Source organism: Siniperca chuatsi, linkage group LG12 (assembly GCF_020085105.1).
Source record: "Siniperca chuatsi isolate FFG_IHB_CAS linkage group LG12, ASM2008510v1, whole genome shotgun sequence".
NCBI lineage: Eukaryota > Metazoa > Chordata > Actinopteri > Centrarchiformes > Sinipercidae > Siniperca > Siniperca chuatsi.
Genome location: NC_058053.1, coordinates 4,379,021 through 4,400,975, shown reverse-complemented (window position 1 = coordinate 4,400,975; position 21,955 = coordinate 4,379,021). Strand labels below are relative to the sequence as shown.

At 40.6% G+C, this 21,955-nt stretch overlaps 2 protein-coding genes across 3 annotated transcripts; one reads left to right on the top strand and one right to left on the bottom strand.

Annotated features, from left to right (window-relative positions):
• Positions 1–13: 13 nt before the first annotated feature.
• Positions 14–19,706, top strand: usp37 (ubiquitin specific peptidase 37). 2 transcript variants are annotated; one of them, XM_044215549.1, is made up of 24 exons: positions 14–177; positions 1,124–1,352; positions 6,459–6,609; positions 8,673–8,761; positions 8,860–8,975; positions 9,575–9,652; positions 9,919–10,007; positions 10,212–10,305; positions 10,624–10,779; positions 11,762–11,893; positions 12,166–12,289; positions 12,393–12,640; positions 12,769–12,886; positions 13,068–13,147; positions 13,411–13,575; positions 13,804–13,857; positions 14,140–14,287; positions 14,380–14,599; positions 14,967–15,133; positions 15,509–15,569; positions 16,419–16,534; positions 16,819–16,888; positions 17,493–17,631; positions 17,955–19,706. In XM_044215549.1, exons 2-24 carry the CDS (start codon positions 1,179–1,181, stop codon positions 18,040–18,042), a joined length of 2,877 nt encoding a protein of 958 aa, XP_044071484.1. In that variant the 5' UTR covers positions 14–177; positions 1,124–1,178; the 3' UTR covers positions 18,043–19,706. The 2 variants fall into 2 exon arrangements, with proteins under 2 accessions (XP_044071484.1, XP_044071483.1); XM_044215548.1 differs by having other exon boundaries at positions 8,842–8,975.
• On the bottom strand, positions 19,699–21,657 carry ybey (ybeY metalloendoribonuclease). The gene is made up of 4 exons (XM_044215553.1): positions 21,447–21,657; positions 21,123–21,254; positions 20,713–20,781; positions 19,699–20,053 (listed from the first exon to the last, which is right to left on the bottom strand). Exons 1-4 carry the CDS (start codon positions 21,654–21,656, stop codon positions 19,958–19,960), a joined length of 507 nt encoding a protein of 168 aa, XP_044071488.1. The 5' UTR covers position 21,657; the 3' UTR covers positions 19,699–19,957.
• Positions 21,658–21,955: the final 298 nt, after the last annotated feature.

Here is a 21,955-nt window from a genome sequence, read left to right as displayed (position 1 = left end):
TTCACATTCCCGCCATCATCGCGCAGTGTTGCGAGGCGTCGTGTGCGGGTTCACTGTCAACAACATACGTACTGGGGAGCAGGTGAATGCCGGCAAAACAAAGTTTCTGCCCTCGGAGGATCTACGAAAACGATACTGTGATTTAAAAGTTTCAAGACAAGCACATATCATCGACAGGTAAAGAACTGCGACGATGTAATCAAACTGTGACACTGTTTTCATCACCAAATTACAATCAGGCAAATTAGCCAGTTAGCTAGCTCCCGCTAGCATGCTAGCCGACTTGCTAATGTCGGCCTCCTCCATCCATTCAACGTCTGTAGATGAAGGGACGACATTATCAGCATCCCAGACATTCGGCTTTGCTGTAGTCTCATACTGGCTGTGTTTTAGTAACTTTTCTGGTTTTGCACATTTTTGAGACTGTTCGTCTTGTCATAATAACGTTTACCAAGCTAGAAGTAATGAGCGCTGGTCGTAATGTGTCGTGTACCTTCGCTCGTCTTTGCTTACTGATACAGATTGACCATTGGGCTAGTTTGATGGCTAATGCAAACCAGGCTTCATTGGTTCTTAATGGGACTGCTAGCCAGCTAACATAAGTGGCGTGAATGTCCCCACTTTGTAAAACACTCACCTCTGTTAGTCAAAATGTATATCGTCCATGTTTTAATGAGCCGTTTAACAACGTGCCTGTGCTGTTTAGCTGCTGTGCTACGTTGCCTGTGGTTGACTTGGAGTTTGTTGTGACTTTCAACAAGCGCTCAGTAGTGAAGCGTTGGCCAGCGCGGGCTAGCTTAATTGCGTTATTTATTTATTTTTAGCTGAGTATCGTAAACTTCCAATTTACAAGTGTTTTGTGATTTTAATAATCCATGCAGTGCTAGTGCTAATGATTTCTTTCAAATCGGTATGGTAAATTAATTCGTTCATTGAGTTCATTAGCCTACTTTAATGTCATCTCTCTATGGAGCAATGGCAGTAATGACGGTAATTCGGTGGCACTGATATGGTTAGAGCATGATATTTAGAATCCACTTTATGTAGACTAGACATAGAGAGTGGATTACAAATGACACACTGTAGTTTTACTGACAGTTTATTTAATTTCCCTCTTGTTTAGGATTTGTTTGGTCACAAGTCCCAGCCTCCAAAGTGCACCAACTGGATAGTAAGCCATGGCAACCACAGTGCCTAAACTCTCCAGCGGTGGCGCTGTTAAGATCCGCTTTACCAGCATTGACCTGGGCACCACCAGATGGAAAGAGGGAACTTTTGAGATTCTGGAAAAGGACAACAAGGTCAACCTCTGTCTAAGATTCAACTGTGGCGGCGCTTCCAAAACATTCCAGGTATTGTTCAGTTTGTACTTTTTCAATAATGGCTGCAACCGCTAAAACATTGCTTTGGATTAAGAGGCAGTAGCTTTGTTAAAAAAAAAAAAGTTATTGTAACAAATTTTTGGAAACATCTGTCTCATCTTTAGAAATTTGTTCAGAGCAGTCTTTAATGTGTCTCTCTTCATTATCTAAACATCAGAAGCCTCAAGGAATGCAGGTGATATTGTAGCTGATTGTTGATGCATGTACTTTATTCTGCAAGAGGGAGTAATGGCTAGCTCACACAACAAGCAATAACGTACCACCTTATTATCTGCCTGTCCCTTAACTCTGCCACAATTTGCAGCAGCAATATTTTCAAATGTACAGAAATGTGTAATAAAACGCAAGTTAGGAACACACCATTAAAAACTAGATGCTCCACATATTATGACTATTTCCATCAACACAGAGACAGAGTGCAATTAAGGACTCCATTGACTTTGTATTGCGTGAAGGTGCCTCCAAAGTTTCTGCCCTCAGAGGATCTACGAAAACGATACTGTGATTTAAAAGTTTCAAGACAAGCACATATCATCGACAGGTAAAGAACTGCGACGATGTAATCAAACTGTAACACTGTTTTCATCACCAAATTACAATCAGGCAAATTAGCCAGTTAGCTAGCTCCCGCTAGCATGCTAGCCGACTTGCTAATGTCGGCCTCCTCCATTCATTCAACGTCTGTAGATGAAGGGACGACATTATCAGCATCCCAGACATTTGGCTTTGCTGTAGTCTCATGTAGATGTAGACTCAATTGACTTTGTATTGTGTGAAGGTGCCTCCTTGTCACTTCCATCTGGTACCAAACAACAGAAAAATGCCTAAAAGTTGCTGTGTGGTGGGGTGCACTACCAACAAGGTAAAGAACCCAGAACTAAGTTTTTATAAGCTGCTAAACCGAAAAACTGAGCCTTTAGGAAGACAAAAGTAGATACAGGCAATAAGACGTGAGGCATCAGCAGGAAGGATGGGCAAACTGTGGGATCCTGACACTCAGTATGCCTAAGTTACTCGTGCAGCAAGCATTTTGTCACTGTACGTCAAATATCCAAATGTCAGTTTTAGGCTAACTAATCTAATGTAATGTTTTTAGCTAGCTACAGGCATTTTGGTAGCGCCGATTGTTTTCCCCTCTGGTGGGCATGGTTTTTGGAGTATGACGCATTGCGCTCTTTCTCTATACACAGGTTTGGCAGTCATGAAAGATGAGTATTGAATTTTATGGACTGAAGATCTGAGGAATGAAATATTGTTAACAAAGTGAGCTCAAGTGATCGACAACGTGCATGATGTTTTTTCTCGCTGTATTGTCAGAAAGGAGTACATATTGAAAAACTGAGCAAAAACAGAGGACAACGCACTGAACGTCTGGTAGACCATGAGTAGAGCCGCGTTTCTAGGCAACCTTTAAAATCTTGCAAGAAACCTTGCATGTGATTGTACCAAAACACAGAAAACCAAAACACGACTGTTTTGTTTTGCTATTTTATGCTGCAACTTGCAAAGAAAAGCCAAAGAAACAGTTGAAAAGTGCTACATTTGGATGAGAGGGAGCTGGAGGAAAGAGAACTTTATAAAGGCCTAATACACTGTGTGATAACAGCAATCTTGCTGGTTTGTTGCATGTCACTGTGTGCAAGATTAGTTTAATTCAATGACCCAGCACTTTGTACAATGGCAGTACAATATCCGTTTTGGGGTATGTCATGTTGTGCAATGCATGAGCTGCGGCTCTGCACTGAAACAAGATGAATTGGATTATAAAATAAATATTCCAATGGCACACCGCAAGGTTTTGCTCAGCCCTCGGGGCAAGTGTTTTCCTGGCACTTTTCGTATATTATTCTCACACTCATGATTCTTGATTCCAGTTGTAAAAATCAACCGTCTTTAAAATGTTAATGGGAATGACTGGCAGTGACTGGGTTTGAGGACAAATGATAAGAATCATTAAACACAATCCACTGTATGATTTTTATCTCTTGACTCTCAACCGGCAGGGACAAACTCAGTCCATTTAGGAACGTAAGGCAGCTAACTTAAACTGCTTTCAGCACTAGGAAGTGCATACTGGGAAATATGGGCTGTCGCTATGGCTACAATACTCTCAGCACCGCGCAGCACATGTAGTAGAGTGCCCGATAGACGTAGTGGAATCAAAGCGGTTTGTTCACGGTACACTGCTAACTAGTTTGTGAAATACATTGCTGGAAAGTTAATAAACAATGAATCCATCATTTTACCCTTTCAATATAACTTTAATGTAACCCTGTCCCTGACAACCGTTACGTCACTCATGCTTATCATAACTGTTTCCTGTATTAGCGAGGTAGCTAGCCAGCTATAACGTTAGTCTGTCAGTCAGTAACAGATTGAAAGGTAAGCGTGAGAACATCTCTTCATCATTTTGCAACTCAGCAGACGACAGTGCGGTGGTGGTTTGAGTCTGAGTGTGTACTTCACGCTACGTTGTTACCTAGTTGGTGAGATGCACTGCTGGAAAATAAATAACGTCAGGAGCCTGTTTTTTCACCAGATTTCCCCTGAACGTTTATAGCAGAGGTGCTGTTTAGCTCTTTAGTCGGCGGCGGCAAACCATGAGTTAATGTTTGTGACCATTACATTAACAGCTAGGGCTGCAGCTTTCGATTATTTTAGTAATCGAGTATTCTACCTATTATTCCATTGAGCAATTGGATAAGAAATACTTAAAATTAATAACTAATTGGTTTCCTTTTTAAAAAAAAAAAAAAAAAACTACATTTTTATTGCTTAAATTGCATACAATAATATCTGTCAAAACTAAACCCATTTAGTGCATTTAAGTGCCATATTACATTCTGGGTTTTAAAGAAAAAACATTCTGAAATGCAAAAACAAACACCTTTTGCTTTAAAAAAAAAAAGCTATGTATATGTGTATATATACAGTGGGGCGCAAAAGTATTTGCCCCCTTCCTGATTTCTTTTTTTTTTTTTTTTTTTTTTTTTGCATGTTTGTCAAACTTAAATGTTTCAGATCATCAAACAAATTTAAATATTGGTCAAAGATAACACAAGTAAACACAAAATGCAGTTTTTAAATGAAGGTTGTTATTATTAAGGGAAAACAAAATCCAAACCTACATGGCCCTGTGTGAAAAAGTGATTGCCCCCTAACCCTAATAAACTGGTTGGGCCACCCTTAGCAGCAACAACTGCAATCAAGCGTTTGGAATTTTGGCCCACTCATCTTTGCAGAATTGTTGTAATTCAGCCACATTGGAGGGTTTTCAAGCATGAACTGCCTTTTTAAGGTCATGCCACAGCATCTCAAGAGGATTCAGGTCAGGACTTTGACTAGGCCACTCCAAAGTCTTCATTTTCTTCTTCTTCAGCCATTCAGAGGTGGACTAGCTGGTGTGTTTTGGTTCATTGTCCTGCTGCAGAACTCGACTGGACTACAGTCCACTCGTTTTTGCCTCCTACAAATACCACAAAAAAGACAGTAAAAGGCTGTTTCTCATACCTAACTACAGCTCAGGCATTACATGCCTGAGCTGTAGTTAGGTTGAAACTTGTAGTTCTGAAATTGTGTGTGTGTGTGTGTGTGTGTGTATGTATTAGCCAGATTCACTCTCTGCATGCTAAAAAAAATAGACCCGATGGCGAACGATCACTGCTGAGCAAGAGCCGACCGTGTAGCTATGAACAGCCCAATTGGTTAACATGGATGCCGAAAGGAAGCGGGCAGCGCTTCCGTGCCCTGTGTCCTGTGCCCCGCCGTTTCACACAATCAACCCCGTGATTCTGGGTTGCAGCAGCAGACCGGCGGCAAGTCATAGTTTAGCAGAGTATCTGAAAGAAAAAGAAGCAGCACGCCCGTAAATGACACCAAAACACGGAGGAGAGTCTCAGTATAGTTTGTTATTACATGAGTATTTGAAACATTTACCCACCAGTATTCTGAGATTTACTACCCGTATTTGGTGCTTGGCGGGTGTTAATTTCGGACCCTGTGTGCAGGTAAGCAGCTGGCAGTAAAAAACAAACAGTGAGCACTGTCTCTGTGTGTAACGCATAGACATGGCGTAACGTAGTATTTTTCCTGCATGCCTCTACGACGTGTAACGTTAAACAACCAATCACCAGCATTATTAGATCTTGGTACAAGCATGCTGCGTGCTTACTGGCACACTGACACTGATGAGATTTATTCCTTAGGTACCGAAATGTGGTACCGAATGACAAGGCATTTTTTGATACTCAATAGTATTGAAGCAATTTGGTCAGTGCCATAAAAATATCGAAGTTCGGTACCCAGCCCAAATGACCAGTCAAATGTCTGCTGCAGTTAACAAAAGAGTGTCAGAACGCCTGCCCACCTCCTGCTGTTACACGGTTGAGGAGTACTGCTCTGTCATAGGTCAACTATGATGCTACCAGTCGTATAAATTACATAACTAACTATTTAGAGTCTGGTGTTTTTGTTTATAAAGCTAGTAACTGTAACTGGACAATTAGGGCTGCAGAAAAAATCACTGGTGACAACCTGCCCTCCATTCAGAACTTATACATGTCCAGAGTCAGGAAACAGTCAGGAAATATCTCTATCTATGAATCTAATCTATCTATTCCTTGTATATGTACACATACTTGGCCAATAAAGCTGATTCTGAACTGTTTGAGCAACCTGAATGATTTGATATGTTTTTCTGGGCATTCTGACAGCCACCACCCCTCTGCAAGGGGCAAGCTGTAAGCTGTCCACCTTTCAAGTCTGTGGAGCATGAATGATGCAAGTCAGAGTAGTGCAGAATTTCAAAAAGGAAAAACAATAGGGGTGTTTTGGTGGATCAGTGGTCTAGGACACATAAAATGCCCCTCTCGTCATAAATGCCTTGGGGGGAAAAAATATTATTCAATTTAGTAGTGAATTGGTAAAATACTTGGTGTATACTTAAAATCCAAGCAATTTAATTTCAGCATAACACTAATAAAGTATGCAGCTGTAATTATTTATAGGAAAAGCATAAGAAATAAATGAAACAGCAATCAAGAAATTAATGTGACTAACTTGTATTCTTGTCCTCAGCTGAACCAGAATGTGAAGAACATCAACCAGAATTTAAACCGAATCATGCTGACTTTGAAGGACAACAGTGTCATCATCCTGGATAAGATGCCCCAGACATTGGTTCAGAAGACTAAAGAATACCTGGAAAAGCTGAAGCAGGGAAAGACAAGTAATTACACCTCTGCTCATTTTAAGATCTTGCAAAGCTTTGTTGATGGTTCACAGGACGATAAAGTTGAATGATCGAAACCAAAGCAACGTGATTCTTATTTGTGATCATATAGTTTAGCTTATCTACTGATGATTTTTCAAAGTATAAAGTCATTATTTTTAGTTACAGCTTTGCTTTAGTTGTACAGATTTGCACAATTTCAGTACAGAATTTTTCAGGACATATACCCAAGTTTTATGTGTGGTGAACATTGATGCATTCCAGACATACATTTCTTAAATTCCAACAGGTGACCGTCACAACTCTCCAACCACTGCCACATTTTTTATGTTGAGCATTGTCGCCTATGTTATTGGTTTATTTCAAGTAAAAAATGGTCACTCCCACTGAAATTAAATTGCTTTTTTTTTGTCTGCTACAGCATACATATTTGCTCTGTAAATCACTTGTCCTGTGTTGTCCATTGAGAAATAATCAGAAACCAAAAGGAAGAAATTTATGTTTTATATTTTTTGGTTTCATGATGGCGCCCCCTAGTTTTGCATTAATGCAACGGAATACTGTTGTACCAGTTTACGTAGATGGAGACTTTATTTCGATACAGTTAATCAAATCTTGCATAAAGCAGTAACGTCAGTGTTCTGTCATAGGCAGAGCAGACGGTCACACTGAGCCAGCAGCCCGCTACACAACACAAGAGCTACTGACTCTGAACAACAACCACATTAGCTTTCCTGCTAAAGTCTCCTTCTTGTCTAATTTACAAACATGAACACACGTCTTGTCCTGCACCATAGCTTGTTGAACGAGCGACCAAACAAACATTCACCAGGGAAAAGTGGACTGCTAATGTCAGTTTGCAGGCTAGATAGCTAATTAGCTGCTCAGCTGCAGCACATTAAACAGCATGTAAACGTACCTGCAAAATCACTTCGGTCCGGTTACATGCTGATGTGGTCCTTACTCTTCAATACCACTAACAACATGCCGTCTGCCCGTGACGGTGCAAGTTTGTTTACTTTGTCTTTCTTAACATCGCCACTGCTGTCAATCAAACATAGCCCCGACATGCCCCTCCAGCCAACGAAGATGAAAAGCATTTCTGATATTTCCCCAAAGATTTTTTTTCTTCCTTTTTAATGATAAAACAGCTATTAGCAATACATTTTAAAAAACACATTATTTATTTATTTATTTATTTGACTACAAAAAGGGATGACTAAGTGTGATTTCAGTTGGACTTTAATAAAGCTTTAGATGGCCAGATTAGAAGGAAACACAAAAAAATGTAATCCTGTTGCATTTCATTCTTAGTTATTTCCACACTGCCCTGTGTTTTCTAATGTTGCAAGTTTGTCCTGTTCCTTCTGCTCTATTCTGTGTAGTTGCCTTCCATTTTGATACATAGTTTCTTCTTAAAGAACATTGGTGGGTCTGCAGGCAGAAGTGCATTAAAACCCTCTCAGCTGGTCTGGCACCAATTTGTCAAAACAGGCCGTTGATTTTCTGAATTTAAATTGAGCAAATAATCATACATCCTTACCTCATGCTGAATTGACTCCAGCCTATAAATGACTCTGTTCACGTTTTCCCTGACTCCTGCCAACTCCTAAGGCCCAGTTGTGACAGCATAATTTAATAACACTCCCGTCCCACCAGTATCACACAGGACCCACTTTGTGTCCAGGGACAGTAGGAAATAACGTTTTTTTAGTTTGTAAAACAAGGACTTGCATCACAATATCCTACACATCATTTGTCACTCAAAGATGCAACTGAACTGACTGAACTAGTTTTCAACTACCCTTCATTACAGATTTCCTATGAAGTTGGGTATATACAAACACAATACAATAGACTACCTTTCACAGTGAAATGAACATACAGTAAATCAGGGCCAATGTCATCGGAGTAGTTCAGGTTGTGCTAGCTTAAAGCAAAATATTATGGTGTTTTTTGAAAAGGGATTTCATAACCGAAATGTTCATAACTCAGTTGTTCAAGGAATCATTTCATTCACATGCTTTGTCCTGAGGTCTTATTCTTTCTTAATTTTGCAGTTTTAAAATCATCCCATGGAAGTGCAAACTTCAGTGTGCTTGGGAACCGCTCTGTGAAAAATGAGGCCAGTCCGTCGGGGGAGAGACAGGTGAGCAAGAACACAAAACCGCATTTATACCTTAAAAATATTTAGACAAGCATCTGCTTACATTTGACTGAAATATCCAGACTCCTAACATCTTCCAGACAACACCGAGGCGGCAGAGTGCAGAAGGCCGGGAGGACACAACACCACGGAAGCCTCTGGGCAGTCCGAGTAGAGCTTCCTCCACTCCCACTCGCACTGGACTCTCTGAGAATAGGTATGATGGGAATTCATGTTGCAGTTGCTATGCAATTTATGTCATGTGAACAATTTGATTATCAAACTATCGTTATCGGCGAACAATTATCCAGTTTCTAATAAAGTCAAAGATTGGGGGCAGATATCGGATATTAATTGGCTATCAGCTTTTTCCTGCTCCAAACTATCATTATTATATCGGCCTTTAAAAATCCACTATCGGTTGACCTCTAGCCACAGGGCGTACTGAACTGAGGATATTACATACCAAACCGAATGTCCTGTACCGAATGGTTTGGGACAAATCCACGTACCGTTAAATCCCTAATTTTTAAACATAACTTGAAGTTATGATGCTTGGCATTATTACAATAGAGCTCAGCCTCTGAAAATGTGTTTTTGTTTGTTTGTTATTGTTGTTTGTTTCTTTCTACTGACAACAATAACAAGCCCTTGGACTATATTCCTTGTGACAATCTTTCTGCATGTGACTGTCCCCCTAAAGGGGAACCTTGACACCTGTCATTTTTTAGGTGTTGTGTTTTTGTCTTTCTTTCCAATTTAGGAATGGTCAGTTCAGGCTTGTGACAATAATTGTTCCGCGTCACTGTTTTTCAGGAGCGAGAAGCGAAAGAGACTCCTTAACTCTGAAAGTGACCTGACTGAGGACTACCCCAAGGAAAATGACTCCTCAAGGTAAAAGCAACATGCCTCACTGCCCAGACTGAACTGTAATGGTGCTGTCAGACTCTGTGTCTAGGTATAGGTATATAAAACAGATACCAGAATGTTAATATATACAGTAGTGTAAGTTGTATCCTGTACATCATCACTGGCAAAATCGAAATCTTTAGATCGTTAATCAAAGTACATACAAAGGTTTTTTGGTTTTTATAAATTCTTCCACTGTTTCCACAGTCAGATAACATCCAAAAAACATATTTATATATACATTTTCTTAGCAACAACAAGGCCACTTCAGATCCATCCAGGAAGTTTCTACTGAGCTGCAAAGATAAGCTGAAGCAGGCAGAAGAAAACAGGAGCTCTGGTAAACTTCTACATCCACAACTCAGCAGCAATACCATCTATATTCCGCTGGTTATGTCTTCAATTACTTAGAAAAATTCATCTTTGTAATTGCCCTTTGCAAATTCTGAGACAATAAACGGGATGATATAGAATGTTTATATGTTATAATATTTTCAAATCTATAACTGACTTTGTTTCACCACACTTTTTCCATACCCCTCAGCTCCACTGGGTTCAACTCCCCTTCAGCCAACGTCATTCTACGGCAGCCGATCTGTGACTAAGGACTATGGCCAGAGCCACTCTTTCCTGGACAGGTGAGTCTCTTTAGTGGCCAGCTTTTTATTTAAAAAAAAAAAAAGCTAGCAGTGAATGCAAGGGGTCAGGATACTCAAGCAGTGCAGTGAAACAAATTCCGGTGTCTCTTTCATCTAGTAGGAGAATAGTGTCACATTATTACATGTTTATTTTAGGGATATACAATTTTGGCTAATGATTACTGAAGGGATTTGTGGTTTCAAAATTGAATTAATACATTTTAATCACGCTTAAAGGTTAAATCTAAAGCTGAAGAATCAAATCATTGTGAGACCAGTAAATCACATCAGTATAATCTTTACTAAAATCCCTCCCAGGCCATCCAGTACAGCACAGACTTCCACAGCCAAGAGAAGCCTCATGCTGCCTAATCACTCTACTCCCTTCAAGAAGGTACGCCCCTCTCTGGACTATGGTGGCTGGAACAAGCAGAGGCCTTCCACTCAGGCCCAGCCTCAGCCCCCACTGCAAGGGTAAGAGTAAGCCAGATGGGTTCCATTAAATGTGAGCATAAGCAGTCGGCATATCTGAAGAGAGACTGGATTGTGAAAAATGTCTCCAGGAGTCAGTTTTGCTTTTATGATTTAAAACATAAACATTTGTAACAACATGAAAGCCATAGGTCTGTAAATCCTGAAAAGGGTACAGTCTTGGAAATTCTGTTATCCAAATTCAAGATCTTATTGCACAGTATGTAATTTCTGCTGCTAGGGGTCTCTCACATCAAAACAATAACAAAAGACATAGCTTGATAACGTTGTGAAGTAGTGGGATCATGGGAGTTGTTGTCTTCACCACCATTACCGTCATTGCAGTCAACTTCTCCCGGTTAGAATTCCTTCAGTGTTCATCGTTCAGGAGGTTTTTACTGGGAACCGAATTATCTGCAGAGGTCTTCTCCTCTCCAAAACAAACGGACCAGGTGATTAAAACTGTAAAAACACTGAATGAATAAAGCAGTTTCACGTTAAAAAGTCAGTGTATCTTGTCCCGGAGGGGCTGCGAACTGAGCTGCCGCCAACAATTGCTGGCTAATTTCTCCGATAACTTAAGATCCAGACGTCCGATGACTGAAGTCCTTCATCCACTTAAAATATATAGTTAAAATCGACCAAGATCTAAAAAGTGTATTATAAAAATGTGGCTTAAAACTGCATAAAAATTCAAGTCAGACAGTTTCTGGCAGACAACGTTGATGCATGCGCAACAGTGATATGACGCCATTGACAGGCGACCAAATGAAATGGACCGTTACCTATCCAATTAAAATTACGGATTTCTCTAGGTTTTAAAATTGTTGGAAACATTTGGGATAATGTAAGAACACAACTCAACAAAATATAGAGCATAGGTCTAGTTATTTTTAGACATTTTAATGCAGAAAATGTACATATACCTTTTTTAACTTATTTTTCGGTCATCCATTGTGTAAATCTTTTCATTCGTATACTGCAGATTCTCCAACCTGGGCAACACTTGCTACATGAACGCCATCCTGCAGTCCCTCTTCAGCCTCCCCTCCTTCTCCAATGACATGCTTAGGCAGAGCATCCCATGGAAGAAGGTGCCCATCAATGCATTGCTCAGGTACTACGTTAGGCTCTGTCTCCCTTCAGTCGGCTCCTGTCTACTGTGTGATTCGTGATGTCCCTCAGATTGTTAAAAGAACAAGTTTTCTGTTGTTTATTAAAGGAACTTTATCAATCGGTGTAGAAAATGAATTGTTCACGTGCTTTGCTATCTGACCCCCCCCCCAACCCTGCTTAAAAGTACTTGCCGCAATTTGATGATACTTTTTGAAAAGAGAAATGTTTTAACATGTTTTACTTTATTCTGTATGATATCTTCACTGCCTGCAGACGTTTTGCTCACCTTATGGTCAAGAAGGACGTGGGCTGTCCAGAGACAAAAAAGGACCTCTTGAGGAAAGTGAAGAGTGCCATCTCCTCCACAGCTGAGCGTTTCTCTGGAAACATGCAAAATGTAAGATCTGCCTCTAAAATCAACAGTTCAGAGCAGTTGTGGTCTACTGGTACATGAAAAAGTGCCCTAATAGATAAACGTTGTATGTCACAATGTTTACCAGGATGCTCATGAGTTCCTGAGCCAGTGTTTGGACCAGTTAAAGGACGATGTGGAGAAAATGAACAAAAGCTGGACAAATGAAGCTGCAGTATCCTCATCATCCTCTGTTTCATGTGAGAATGGCCAGGAGGCAACGTTATCGGCAGCCAAGGCAGAGCCTGGTGAAGAGGTGGACACCTCCCGCATCTACACCTGCCCTGTGGCTGTCAACATGGAATTTGAGGTGCAGCACACCATCACTTGCAAAGGGTGAGACCTGTCTCCAGCTTGATCATCTGAATTTATCCTTGCAATGTATCTTTGTGACGTATTTGCCAAAACTGTTAGTGGCTCTGGAGAAAATAAATGATATGTTATACCTTCATTTTGTTTTGCAGCTGTGGCGAGGTGGTGACCAAGCGAGAGCAGTTCAATGACTTGTCCATCGACCTACCACGCAGAAAGAAAACCCTCCCACTTCGCTCTATCCAGGATTCTCTGGATCTCTTTTTTAGGGTGAGTCTTTTGTATAAAGATTAAAGGTTATAGTTCTAATCAGTTTCTATGAAAGATTTATCTTGTACCGCACTTGTTATATTCCTTTTGCAAATAACTATCCCTACGTGAATCAAACAGGCCTCAACTAGAAAAATAACGTTTGAATATGTAATGATGATGTTACTTTTTCTGTTTGCAGATGGAGGAAATTGAGTACTCATGTGAAAAGTGCAGTGGGAAAGCAGCGACTGTTAAGCATAAATTCAGCAAACTGCCCAGGTATCCACACACAGACTGTTGCAAGGGAAATGCACATGCACCATAAGAAGTTGTCACACTCATTGTCAAATACTTGTTGAAGTTGAACATATTTCAGAGTTGAGCAGAAGTGCACTGCATTTCAAACATAACTTTAGTAGCTGCTCAGCTACTACAAGAATCACAACCAGTCCTCCCTGTTAGCATCACAAGTAGAATATAAGAAACACTTCGTAAAGAGGCCAATTTCCTTTTGATTAATGATTAATATTTTCTCCCCACAGAGTGCTCATCCTACACCTGAAACGGTACAGCTTTAACGCTCAGCTGTCTCTGAACAGCAAGCTGGGCCAGCAGGTGGTGATTCCCCGATACCTGACCCTGCTGTCCCACTGCACTGAATCCACACGACCCCCTATTAGTCTCGGCTGGAGTTCCCAAGCCTCCATGTAAGACATCCTAAACACCTTCAAATAAAAATGTATGAATAATACCTTTAAACATTTCACACTCTGGCTAATTACATCCTGAGCTATTGAGTGATTCAGTCAGGTTTTAAGTAAACGCTGCAATTGACCTGGATGCATTAGATTTGGCTCCACTGGCTGAGAGATGATGGTTAATTAACCATTAGCAAATAATTAGGCTTTTAAATGTTTTCTTTGTTGTTCTCAAAGGTCAAGAACACTCAAAACGTCACAGTTGGTCAACTCCTCCACAGCACCTCTCCGGTAAGTACTGTTACCGGACTGCAAGACTTTCAAATAATGATGTTTATAAACAGAAAAAGAAGGGAGTGTTACATTTATACTGGCCACAACTTAGATTTTCATAAGTAAAGCTATGAATTCCCAAGTGTGCTGGAACTTGTTCTGTACTCAGCCTCCTTGATAAAAATGTGTGTGTGATCTGTCATATATATTGCAGGATTAGGAACAGTACTTTAAGTGTGCCCAGACTTGGTTTTCTACTTTTTTGCTTGTAAATGTAATCACTGGAATGTGTGTGTGTAGAAGGATTGGAGGGAAAGTGGCCAACTCTAGCTGCACCTCTATCCTCGTGGACTCTGACTGTGAAGAAGAGCCTAACAGAAAGGTGAGCGCGAGCCGCAAGCGACGCCTCAGCAGCTGTCTGCCTGACGATGATGACCGACCGGAAGAGGTGAGCATTTGCCTACAGACCTTAACAATTATGATCCAGCCTCCTTTTTCTTGTCTCTGTTGCTGTTTTGACACTGTTTTATGTGTTTTCAGCGGGGAGCAACAATTGATTCAGCAGACTTCAGTGGCATAAATGATGATGAAATGCTGGCGGCCGTCCTGGAGATGAGTCGTCAAGAGGCTGGGCTCTCGGCTCCATCCCCCGTTGAGGATGAGCCAACCAGCAGCCCCGACACAGGCTTTGGGGACACAGATGCCCATGACCTGGCCTATCATACAGATCTGCTGGCGACGGACAGCAAACAGCCTGCAGGTAGTCCAACATCATCAGGATCAAGACATTCAGTAGACGGGGTTTCTATAGGTGGCAGTCAATTTTTACTTTTGTCTTTAAAATTTTAAAGACAGCATAATAGAGGGATTGTATGAACTAAGCATAGAGAAAAATATTGACTTCTGCATCAGTCAGTTGTCTTGCTAGTACTCGCTGCTTGGAATCAATGTGGCTTTCTGCATTTACATTAAATTCATTCAACACTGGGTTGACTGAAATATGAATGTCTTAACCAAGGTAACATTGGTATTATTAAACTCAAGTATATAGGTGCTGAGGTGGAAATAACTTCACTAGTATTTAAGTATTAAGTTAACTGACTTGTGTATGTGTTGATCTTGTGTAGATGTGCTGGATTCCCTGGACTTGACCATGGATGAGAACAAGGAGAACCAGACTCCAGAAGGTGTGCAGCAGCAGGGGGAACTGGACTGGGTCCAGCAGTACAGTCTGGATCAGGAGAGGGAAGAACAGGAGCTACAGCAGGCTCTGGCCCAGAGCCTTCAGGAGCATGTAAGATCAAAGGCCATGTGACATCTGCAGGGCTTTCCTTTAAGAATGGAACGATGGTGCTGCATCTAAATACTATATTGTAGCACCATAATGCCATGAAACCATTACCTGCGTCAAATACGCAGAATAAAATAATAATTGTGGTGATTCCCATGATATGGTGATTTTCCCCCCATCCTTAATAAGTAATGTTGAGTCTGAGCTGGTGTTACATTATAGTAGTTCTCTTTATAATCGTCAAAATATCACTGAAGATCTCACTGAAGCATGTACTTTATGAGCAAGCAGATATGATCAAAGTGAAAATGCAATGTTGAAATTTCATACAGTAAATCTCAATAATGTAATACCTTGTCTCCACCTCACCCCATATAGGAGGCCCAAGAGATGAGAGAGGATGATGATCTCAAGAGGGCCACTGAGCTCAGCTTGCAAGGTATGAACCAAGATGAATTGAATGTCGAGTATAGGGCTGCAGCTAATCACTATTTTCATTATTGATTAATCTGTCGATCATTTTCTCAATTAATCGATTAGTTGTTTGATCCATAAAATGTCAGAAAATGGTGAAACATATTGATCACTGTTTTCCAAAGCCCAGGATGATGTCTCAAATGTCTTCTTTTGTCCACAACCCAAAGATATTCAGTTTACTGTCATAGAGGACTAAAGAAACTGTCATAGAGGACTAAAGAAACAGAAAATATTCACATTTGAGAAGCTGAAATCAAAGAATTTTGACCTTTTTTTTTCTTAAAACATTACTCAAAACAATCAATTATCAAAGTAGTTGCAGATTAATTTATATTTATAATCGTTGCAGCTCTAGTTGAGTAGCTGGCTATTAAAACTCATGGGCCCTGATAATCACTCAAAAGCAAACATTTGTTGAGCATCTTTGATGAACAAAGTACCATTGATGTTTTTGTTTTTAGCGTGCCGGGCACCGTTGGCAGTAGTCAGCTGGTGGCTGTTTGAGTATGTTAAAGTGGTGGTGGAGGCAGTCGGTGAGCAAGACATCTCTGACTGGCTGTTTAGAGAATCGGTTATCGCACAAATTAATCGCAGTTTCTTCAAATTTTTTACTTTGGCCTATCTTTTTCACACAAGCAAAAGAGCCCAGGCTGACAACATCAGTGCAAAGCAAAACTTTACAGCGCCAGCTGCAATTGTCATCAGACATGTTCTCAATAAATGCACAGAGCACATAATGACACTGTTTAATCAGACTCACTGTGCTGTGAGAATACCTGACCAGTATCAATACCTCGTTCTCACCCAACAGAGTTTAACAACTCTCTGCCTGAGCTGCTGTGCTCAGATGATGATTCTGGCAACGAGGATGTGCTGGACATGGAGTACACTGAAGCAGAGGCTGAGAACCTGAAGAGGAATGCTGAGGTACATCCTGCTGCCACACATCTGCCTTGTGATTTTTAAACAAGTAGAGCAGTCTAGATCATGAGTAAAATGGTAGTCTGTTTTTACTTCATTTCCACAATAAACTAAAAGCAACTATTAGGTACTACAAACATACTCAAGTAAAAATCCTTCCTGTGTAAAAGAAGTAGTCTGGCTCAACATTTCTACTAAACCTTTCTAGCTGTACTAATTTACAGAATACATTGGATACACTGAACCACTTTCATTCATAGTAACCTGCTTATAAACGCTGTAATCCACAGAGCGGAGACTTGGCCAACTCTTTTAGACTCATCAGTGTTGTCAGTCACATTGGGAGCAGCTCCTCCTCTGGTGAGCACTTATATATTTGTTTCTCTGTCTGCAGTGTAAATAATTCCTGTATCAGGACATTTATGCAACTACTGCATTGGAGTTGTTTTATAGCTACCCTTTTGCAAAAAAAGCAAGTCGAAACCATTAGAGGTGGCAGAATGAATGTCAGCACGTAAAGCCTGACCAGCACAGTGCCAGGATTTAAGTGCTTGTGTGTTAAGAAGACATAAGTACCATTCTTAGCCTATCCATATGAGGGGTAAACATCTTTGGCATGATTTTGCAATACAAAGTATTGTGTTGATTTGATGTTAATGTTTGGTCTCAGTGATGGGTACCTGTGGTGTAATACAGTGACTTTACTTGTTATATATTGCCTAACCTGATATTTACACCTCATCGTTTGATGAGCTGATGGAGATTCAACATCATACCTGCTGCCTGCACTCCTATTTAAGCTGGTTTCCCCGCCCTTGCTGCTAACATTTAGCATGGCAGTGAAATCACCTGGTATAGTCTTTGGTTGGAATGACATCCTTCCTACCTTAGGCATACCATGGCACATGACGAGCTGTCTTCGCTTGAGTGTCCACAAATTAACATTATGTATTTTCCACCCTAGGCCATTACATCAGTGACGTGTACGACATGAAGAAGCAGTCGTGGCTGACCTACAATGACCTGGACGTGTCACGCACACAGGAAGCAGCCGTCCAGCGAGACCGTGACCGCAGTGGATACATCTTCTTCTACATGCACAAGTGAGTTGGCAGATTAACCAGATGGTGTCTTATGTCAGTGCAGCATTTGTGCTGGATCCTGAGCAGTCTCTTTGATCCAAGGTGCCTGGTTTTTTGTGTAGTTTTGTTTTGCATGCATTTGTTTTCCATGTCGTGTGTGACATTAGGAGGTGAATACTTAATAAAAATATTTTGTAATTTCGGTGAGTCGCAGGTTTTACACCACAGCAAACACTGCACACTTGATTTGTAGTAGTATATATTTGTGTGTGTATTCATGTCAGAGGGCATTACATGAGTTTGGCTGTAAGACGCTCTGACACGTTCTTATCATGTGTCCTCAGGGATGTGTTTGAGCAGCTGTCTGAAATGGAGAGATCTGGAGCTAGCACCACTTCAGAGGCAGGAAGGAACGTCCTGCAGCCCCTCTGAGCGCTACATCTTTGGACAGCCACCCACACACATACATCCACCGCTGAGCCCTGGTAGATGGAGCTCTCCTCTGAACAACCTTGAGTACTACTGATTGCTGTCCTTTTTCGGTCATCTTCAGGCACTTCTTTTCCTCTGCAAATCACTAAATGCCCTGCTAAGTTAGCACCTGTAAATGCCAACACAGGTGCTAAACTGTCTAGACTCTTTAAGATACCAGAAATGCAGTTAAAAATGTTCAGTGGATCAAATTTTGCCTCCATGTTTTTGGGGCTGGAGTTTTTCTTTGCTATGATTTTATCAAACAACTGTTTTGTAAAGGTTTTTTTTCTTTGTTTCTTGATATACTTGTCTAAACTCTAAAGCCGTTCATTCAGACTTTCACTTAAAAGCAACTATCAAACACCAGATGCTACTGGTGCTTCCTGGATTGTATGTTTTGCAGACCCTTTATTCCCCATATAAACTAAATAAAGATATATTCTATGTTGGAGTATAAGCTATTATAGAGTTAGAGGGTTGTTGTATTTAGCGGGTATATTTGGTGCAATATTTATGTTCTGGCTCAAACTGGCCAATTCAAATCAGTTTTCTGTCAGTGTGTGAATGTTTGCCCAGTTGCTTTTTGTGCTTGACTTATGAACTAATTTGTGTGTGTGGTTGTCTCCATATTATAGATTTGAGAACAATCAGTAAGTTGAATAACAAAGCCTGTTTTTACTGAGCTTTTCTCAGTAAAGCCCACGTTATTCTTTTGGGGTTTTGACCGTGTGCCTCCTAAGAAAACTTTTATAAATATGTATACAAGCTTTACTTTGAAAGTTGCACAACCTTGTTGTTTTTGAAGATGTTGGTCAAACCTCAATGTGCAAGTCAGATTTTCCTTTATAAAAAGCCAAGATTTTCTATTTATTGCAGCAAATGGTTAATTAACTTAATTAGCCCATCGAGATACGCCACGGCAAATAGAAGTCATTCATACTAGACCACCAGGGAAGGTAGCTATAGTGTAATGTCTTATTGCACTATCTTTAAGGCCAGTATGGAGTACACCTTAGACCTCTGCTAACCCTGTTCAACAAGTTCCTGTCAGGTGTGCTTGCTTATAGAATGGTTCCATAACTAGACACTGGTTGTACAGCTCTTTTTTTGTTACCCCTGTAAAAATTAAACCCCACTTCAGAACACCATGGCTAATGTGCCACATTGAAACATGGTGCCTGCTGGGCATTTTCAGACTACACCAAATTATTCCCTCAACTCCCCAACAGAAGAAAGTATATAATATAGCATTATAAGACATGGGTAATAAAAAATCTGTGTGAACTTAATGATATTCTTGATACCCAGCCCTATATAGTTGTGTTTTTAGGAAGTGTGCATTATTATCAGCTGACTCCTGGAAGTACAGTATTCTGTTGCACGATGAACATATACCCAATTATGACAGCAGACAAAAGTAAATCAGAAATTGGTTCTCCTTTTTTGTATCTGCCTTGGATTTACATTTCTGGAACACTGCGCTTACCTGAACATCCTGTCCCAAATGCAGTGTAAAGAGGGTATGATGTATTTGTGAAGTAAAAATTAACAGCTTTTTCTACCCTTCATACACAAATGACTCTTCCTAAAGCAGATTTTAATAAAATATTACAGTGAAAGTGCACAGACTTTTTAATTTGATGTTTGAAAAGGGTATCCACAATCAAATGGCTGTATGTCTACTGCCAGCTGATTAAAGTCCTTTTAAAAACAATCGCTGCAAATTGTGAGTGTGGAGAAGACTGCATCCGGTGTCCTTTGTTTAGGAACGAGGGCGTGACAGTGAATAAAACAGTAGTCCACCTGGTTACAGGATAGTGAACAAGATCAAGCGCCATAGTGCAACTGTTAGGTTAGCAGGTGACAGTCACTGTCACCTGTCGTGACTGCATCTCTTTGTCAGTGGCTCTAGATGTCTCCCTGTGAGTCTGTTGTACTCACTCAGAATGTAGCTTTCCCTCTGCAGCATCTGGAAACATACAAAATGTACATTTTTAAACATAACCCCTTTTACACTTTACAGGGTGACAAAACAGATTTCATAAAAGGTGCAAAAATTCACTTTCAGTAGCACCCAAACTGATTAAACAGAATGCATAGAAGAAAGGCAATGAGACTTTTCTCTAGTTTGCACCTGTTTTTCAATTAAAGGGACAGTTCACCCAAAATTCCAAGAAACATATTTTCTTAATTACCACCAGCAATATTCTAGCCATGTTTTTTTTTTTTGGGTGGTTTGTTTTGAAATATCTGCCTCTGCCCCAATAAAACGAGAAACACTCTGGACGACCCACAGACCTGTTATGAACAAATTTTACTGGAACTACTTATTGTAATACCGAAGGGGAAAAGGTCCCTATTAAAAGTGATGACCGTGTCTTGTGAGTGTTCTGGAAAGACATGTTGCTGATACGATTTTCAGTGACGAGAGAGAAAACATTCGATTCACCTCAGTTGTATTGGGGGTGGAGGCCGAAATGTCACATACAAATAAATTTGGAAACAAAAAGAAAACTATCCGCGTGGCTACATACCAGTAGAAGTTCGGTGAGAAAACATTACTTTGTAATTTGGTTGAATTGTGTTTTTCACATTAAGATTCTTTCACCATATAATCTCCATACAAACCTCAGCCCATTCTTCCTCTGTCTCGTGTCTGTAGCCCAACAGGTGGCAGATACCATGTGCAGTGACAACCTAAAATATGAGCAAAAGATGAACAATTAAAGCCAGCTAATGTCACTGCAAACAGACAGGATAGATCTGAATTACTGGATGACATGCAGTTTTATCTAAACATATGATTACTTGTTAATGTATTAAATTTATTTATCAAAATGTTCAAGAGCCAATAAATAACCTACAGCAACAAATATGCACCTTGAAAGAAAATGTCACTGCAAATCTGAACGCATGACAGTGGATGGACTTCACTGAATAATATGAGAAACGAGTTTGTGAACAGGCTGCATCTCTGCGAGGTGCCACAACTACAGTTTATCAAATGGAGCATGGTGTACAGTGCTGCAGCTCCTCACAGTGAGGGCTCCGTGCAGATCGAGGGATTCCTCCTGACACTGCTGCATCAGAAACTCGACCCCCAAGAAAATGTCCCCAAGGTTCAGCTCATCCCTATGAAGGGGGCAGGGCAGCTTTCCAGGTCTCAGGTCCTAGAAGCACAAAAGTGTCATTTCAATTGTGATCATTTAAAAAAAAAAAAAGTCAAAAACAAATCATTAATAGAGAATTCTTGGTCAACCCTTACTGGAGGGAAAACGTGTAGCCCAGTGAACACCTTATGGAGGCAAGTAAACTAATAGGTTTAACGTTACTGTCATATGTTGGCATGTACGCATATTTACCTCATAGAATGGAAATGAGAGGACATCCGTAGGCACATTTTTCTTTCTATATATGTTATTAATTTGCTGAATCCTGTGGTTATCCACGCAAATGATGCCCAGGTCAAATTTCTGGACGCCCAGTATGTGCCTCAGTGTGTCAACGTCCTTGCGCAGTCTGGCGCGGCGAAGAGGCACCACCTTTTGGAGATTCCGCAGTACTACTCCCATTTGAAAATTCGGCGTTAACAAGAGAAAACCGCTATTTTTAAAAAATCCCGAGACATAGGTGAACGTTAAAACTAATCCACCTCCGACGACGGCCAGTTACAACAATTCTGTGGCGGCAAATTTACGATAGCGGTTGGTCAGCTTTGCGTTAGCCGCGAGCGATGTTCAGCCATTCTGAGACTGGACAGGCAGAATTCAAGGTGACACGTCCCGGCAGTATCAGCATGTAGTTCCCCGAAACCGACTATGTACGCTTTAACTGGGTTGTGTGGACAGTATAGTTAAGATAAGTCAAACAT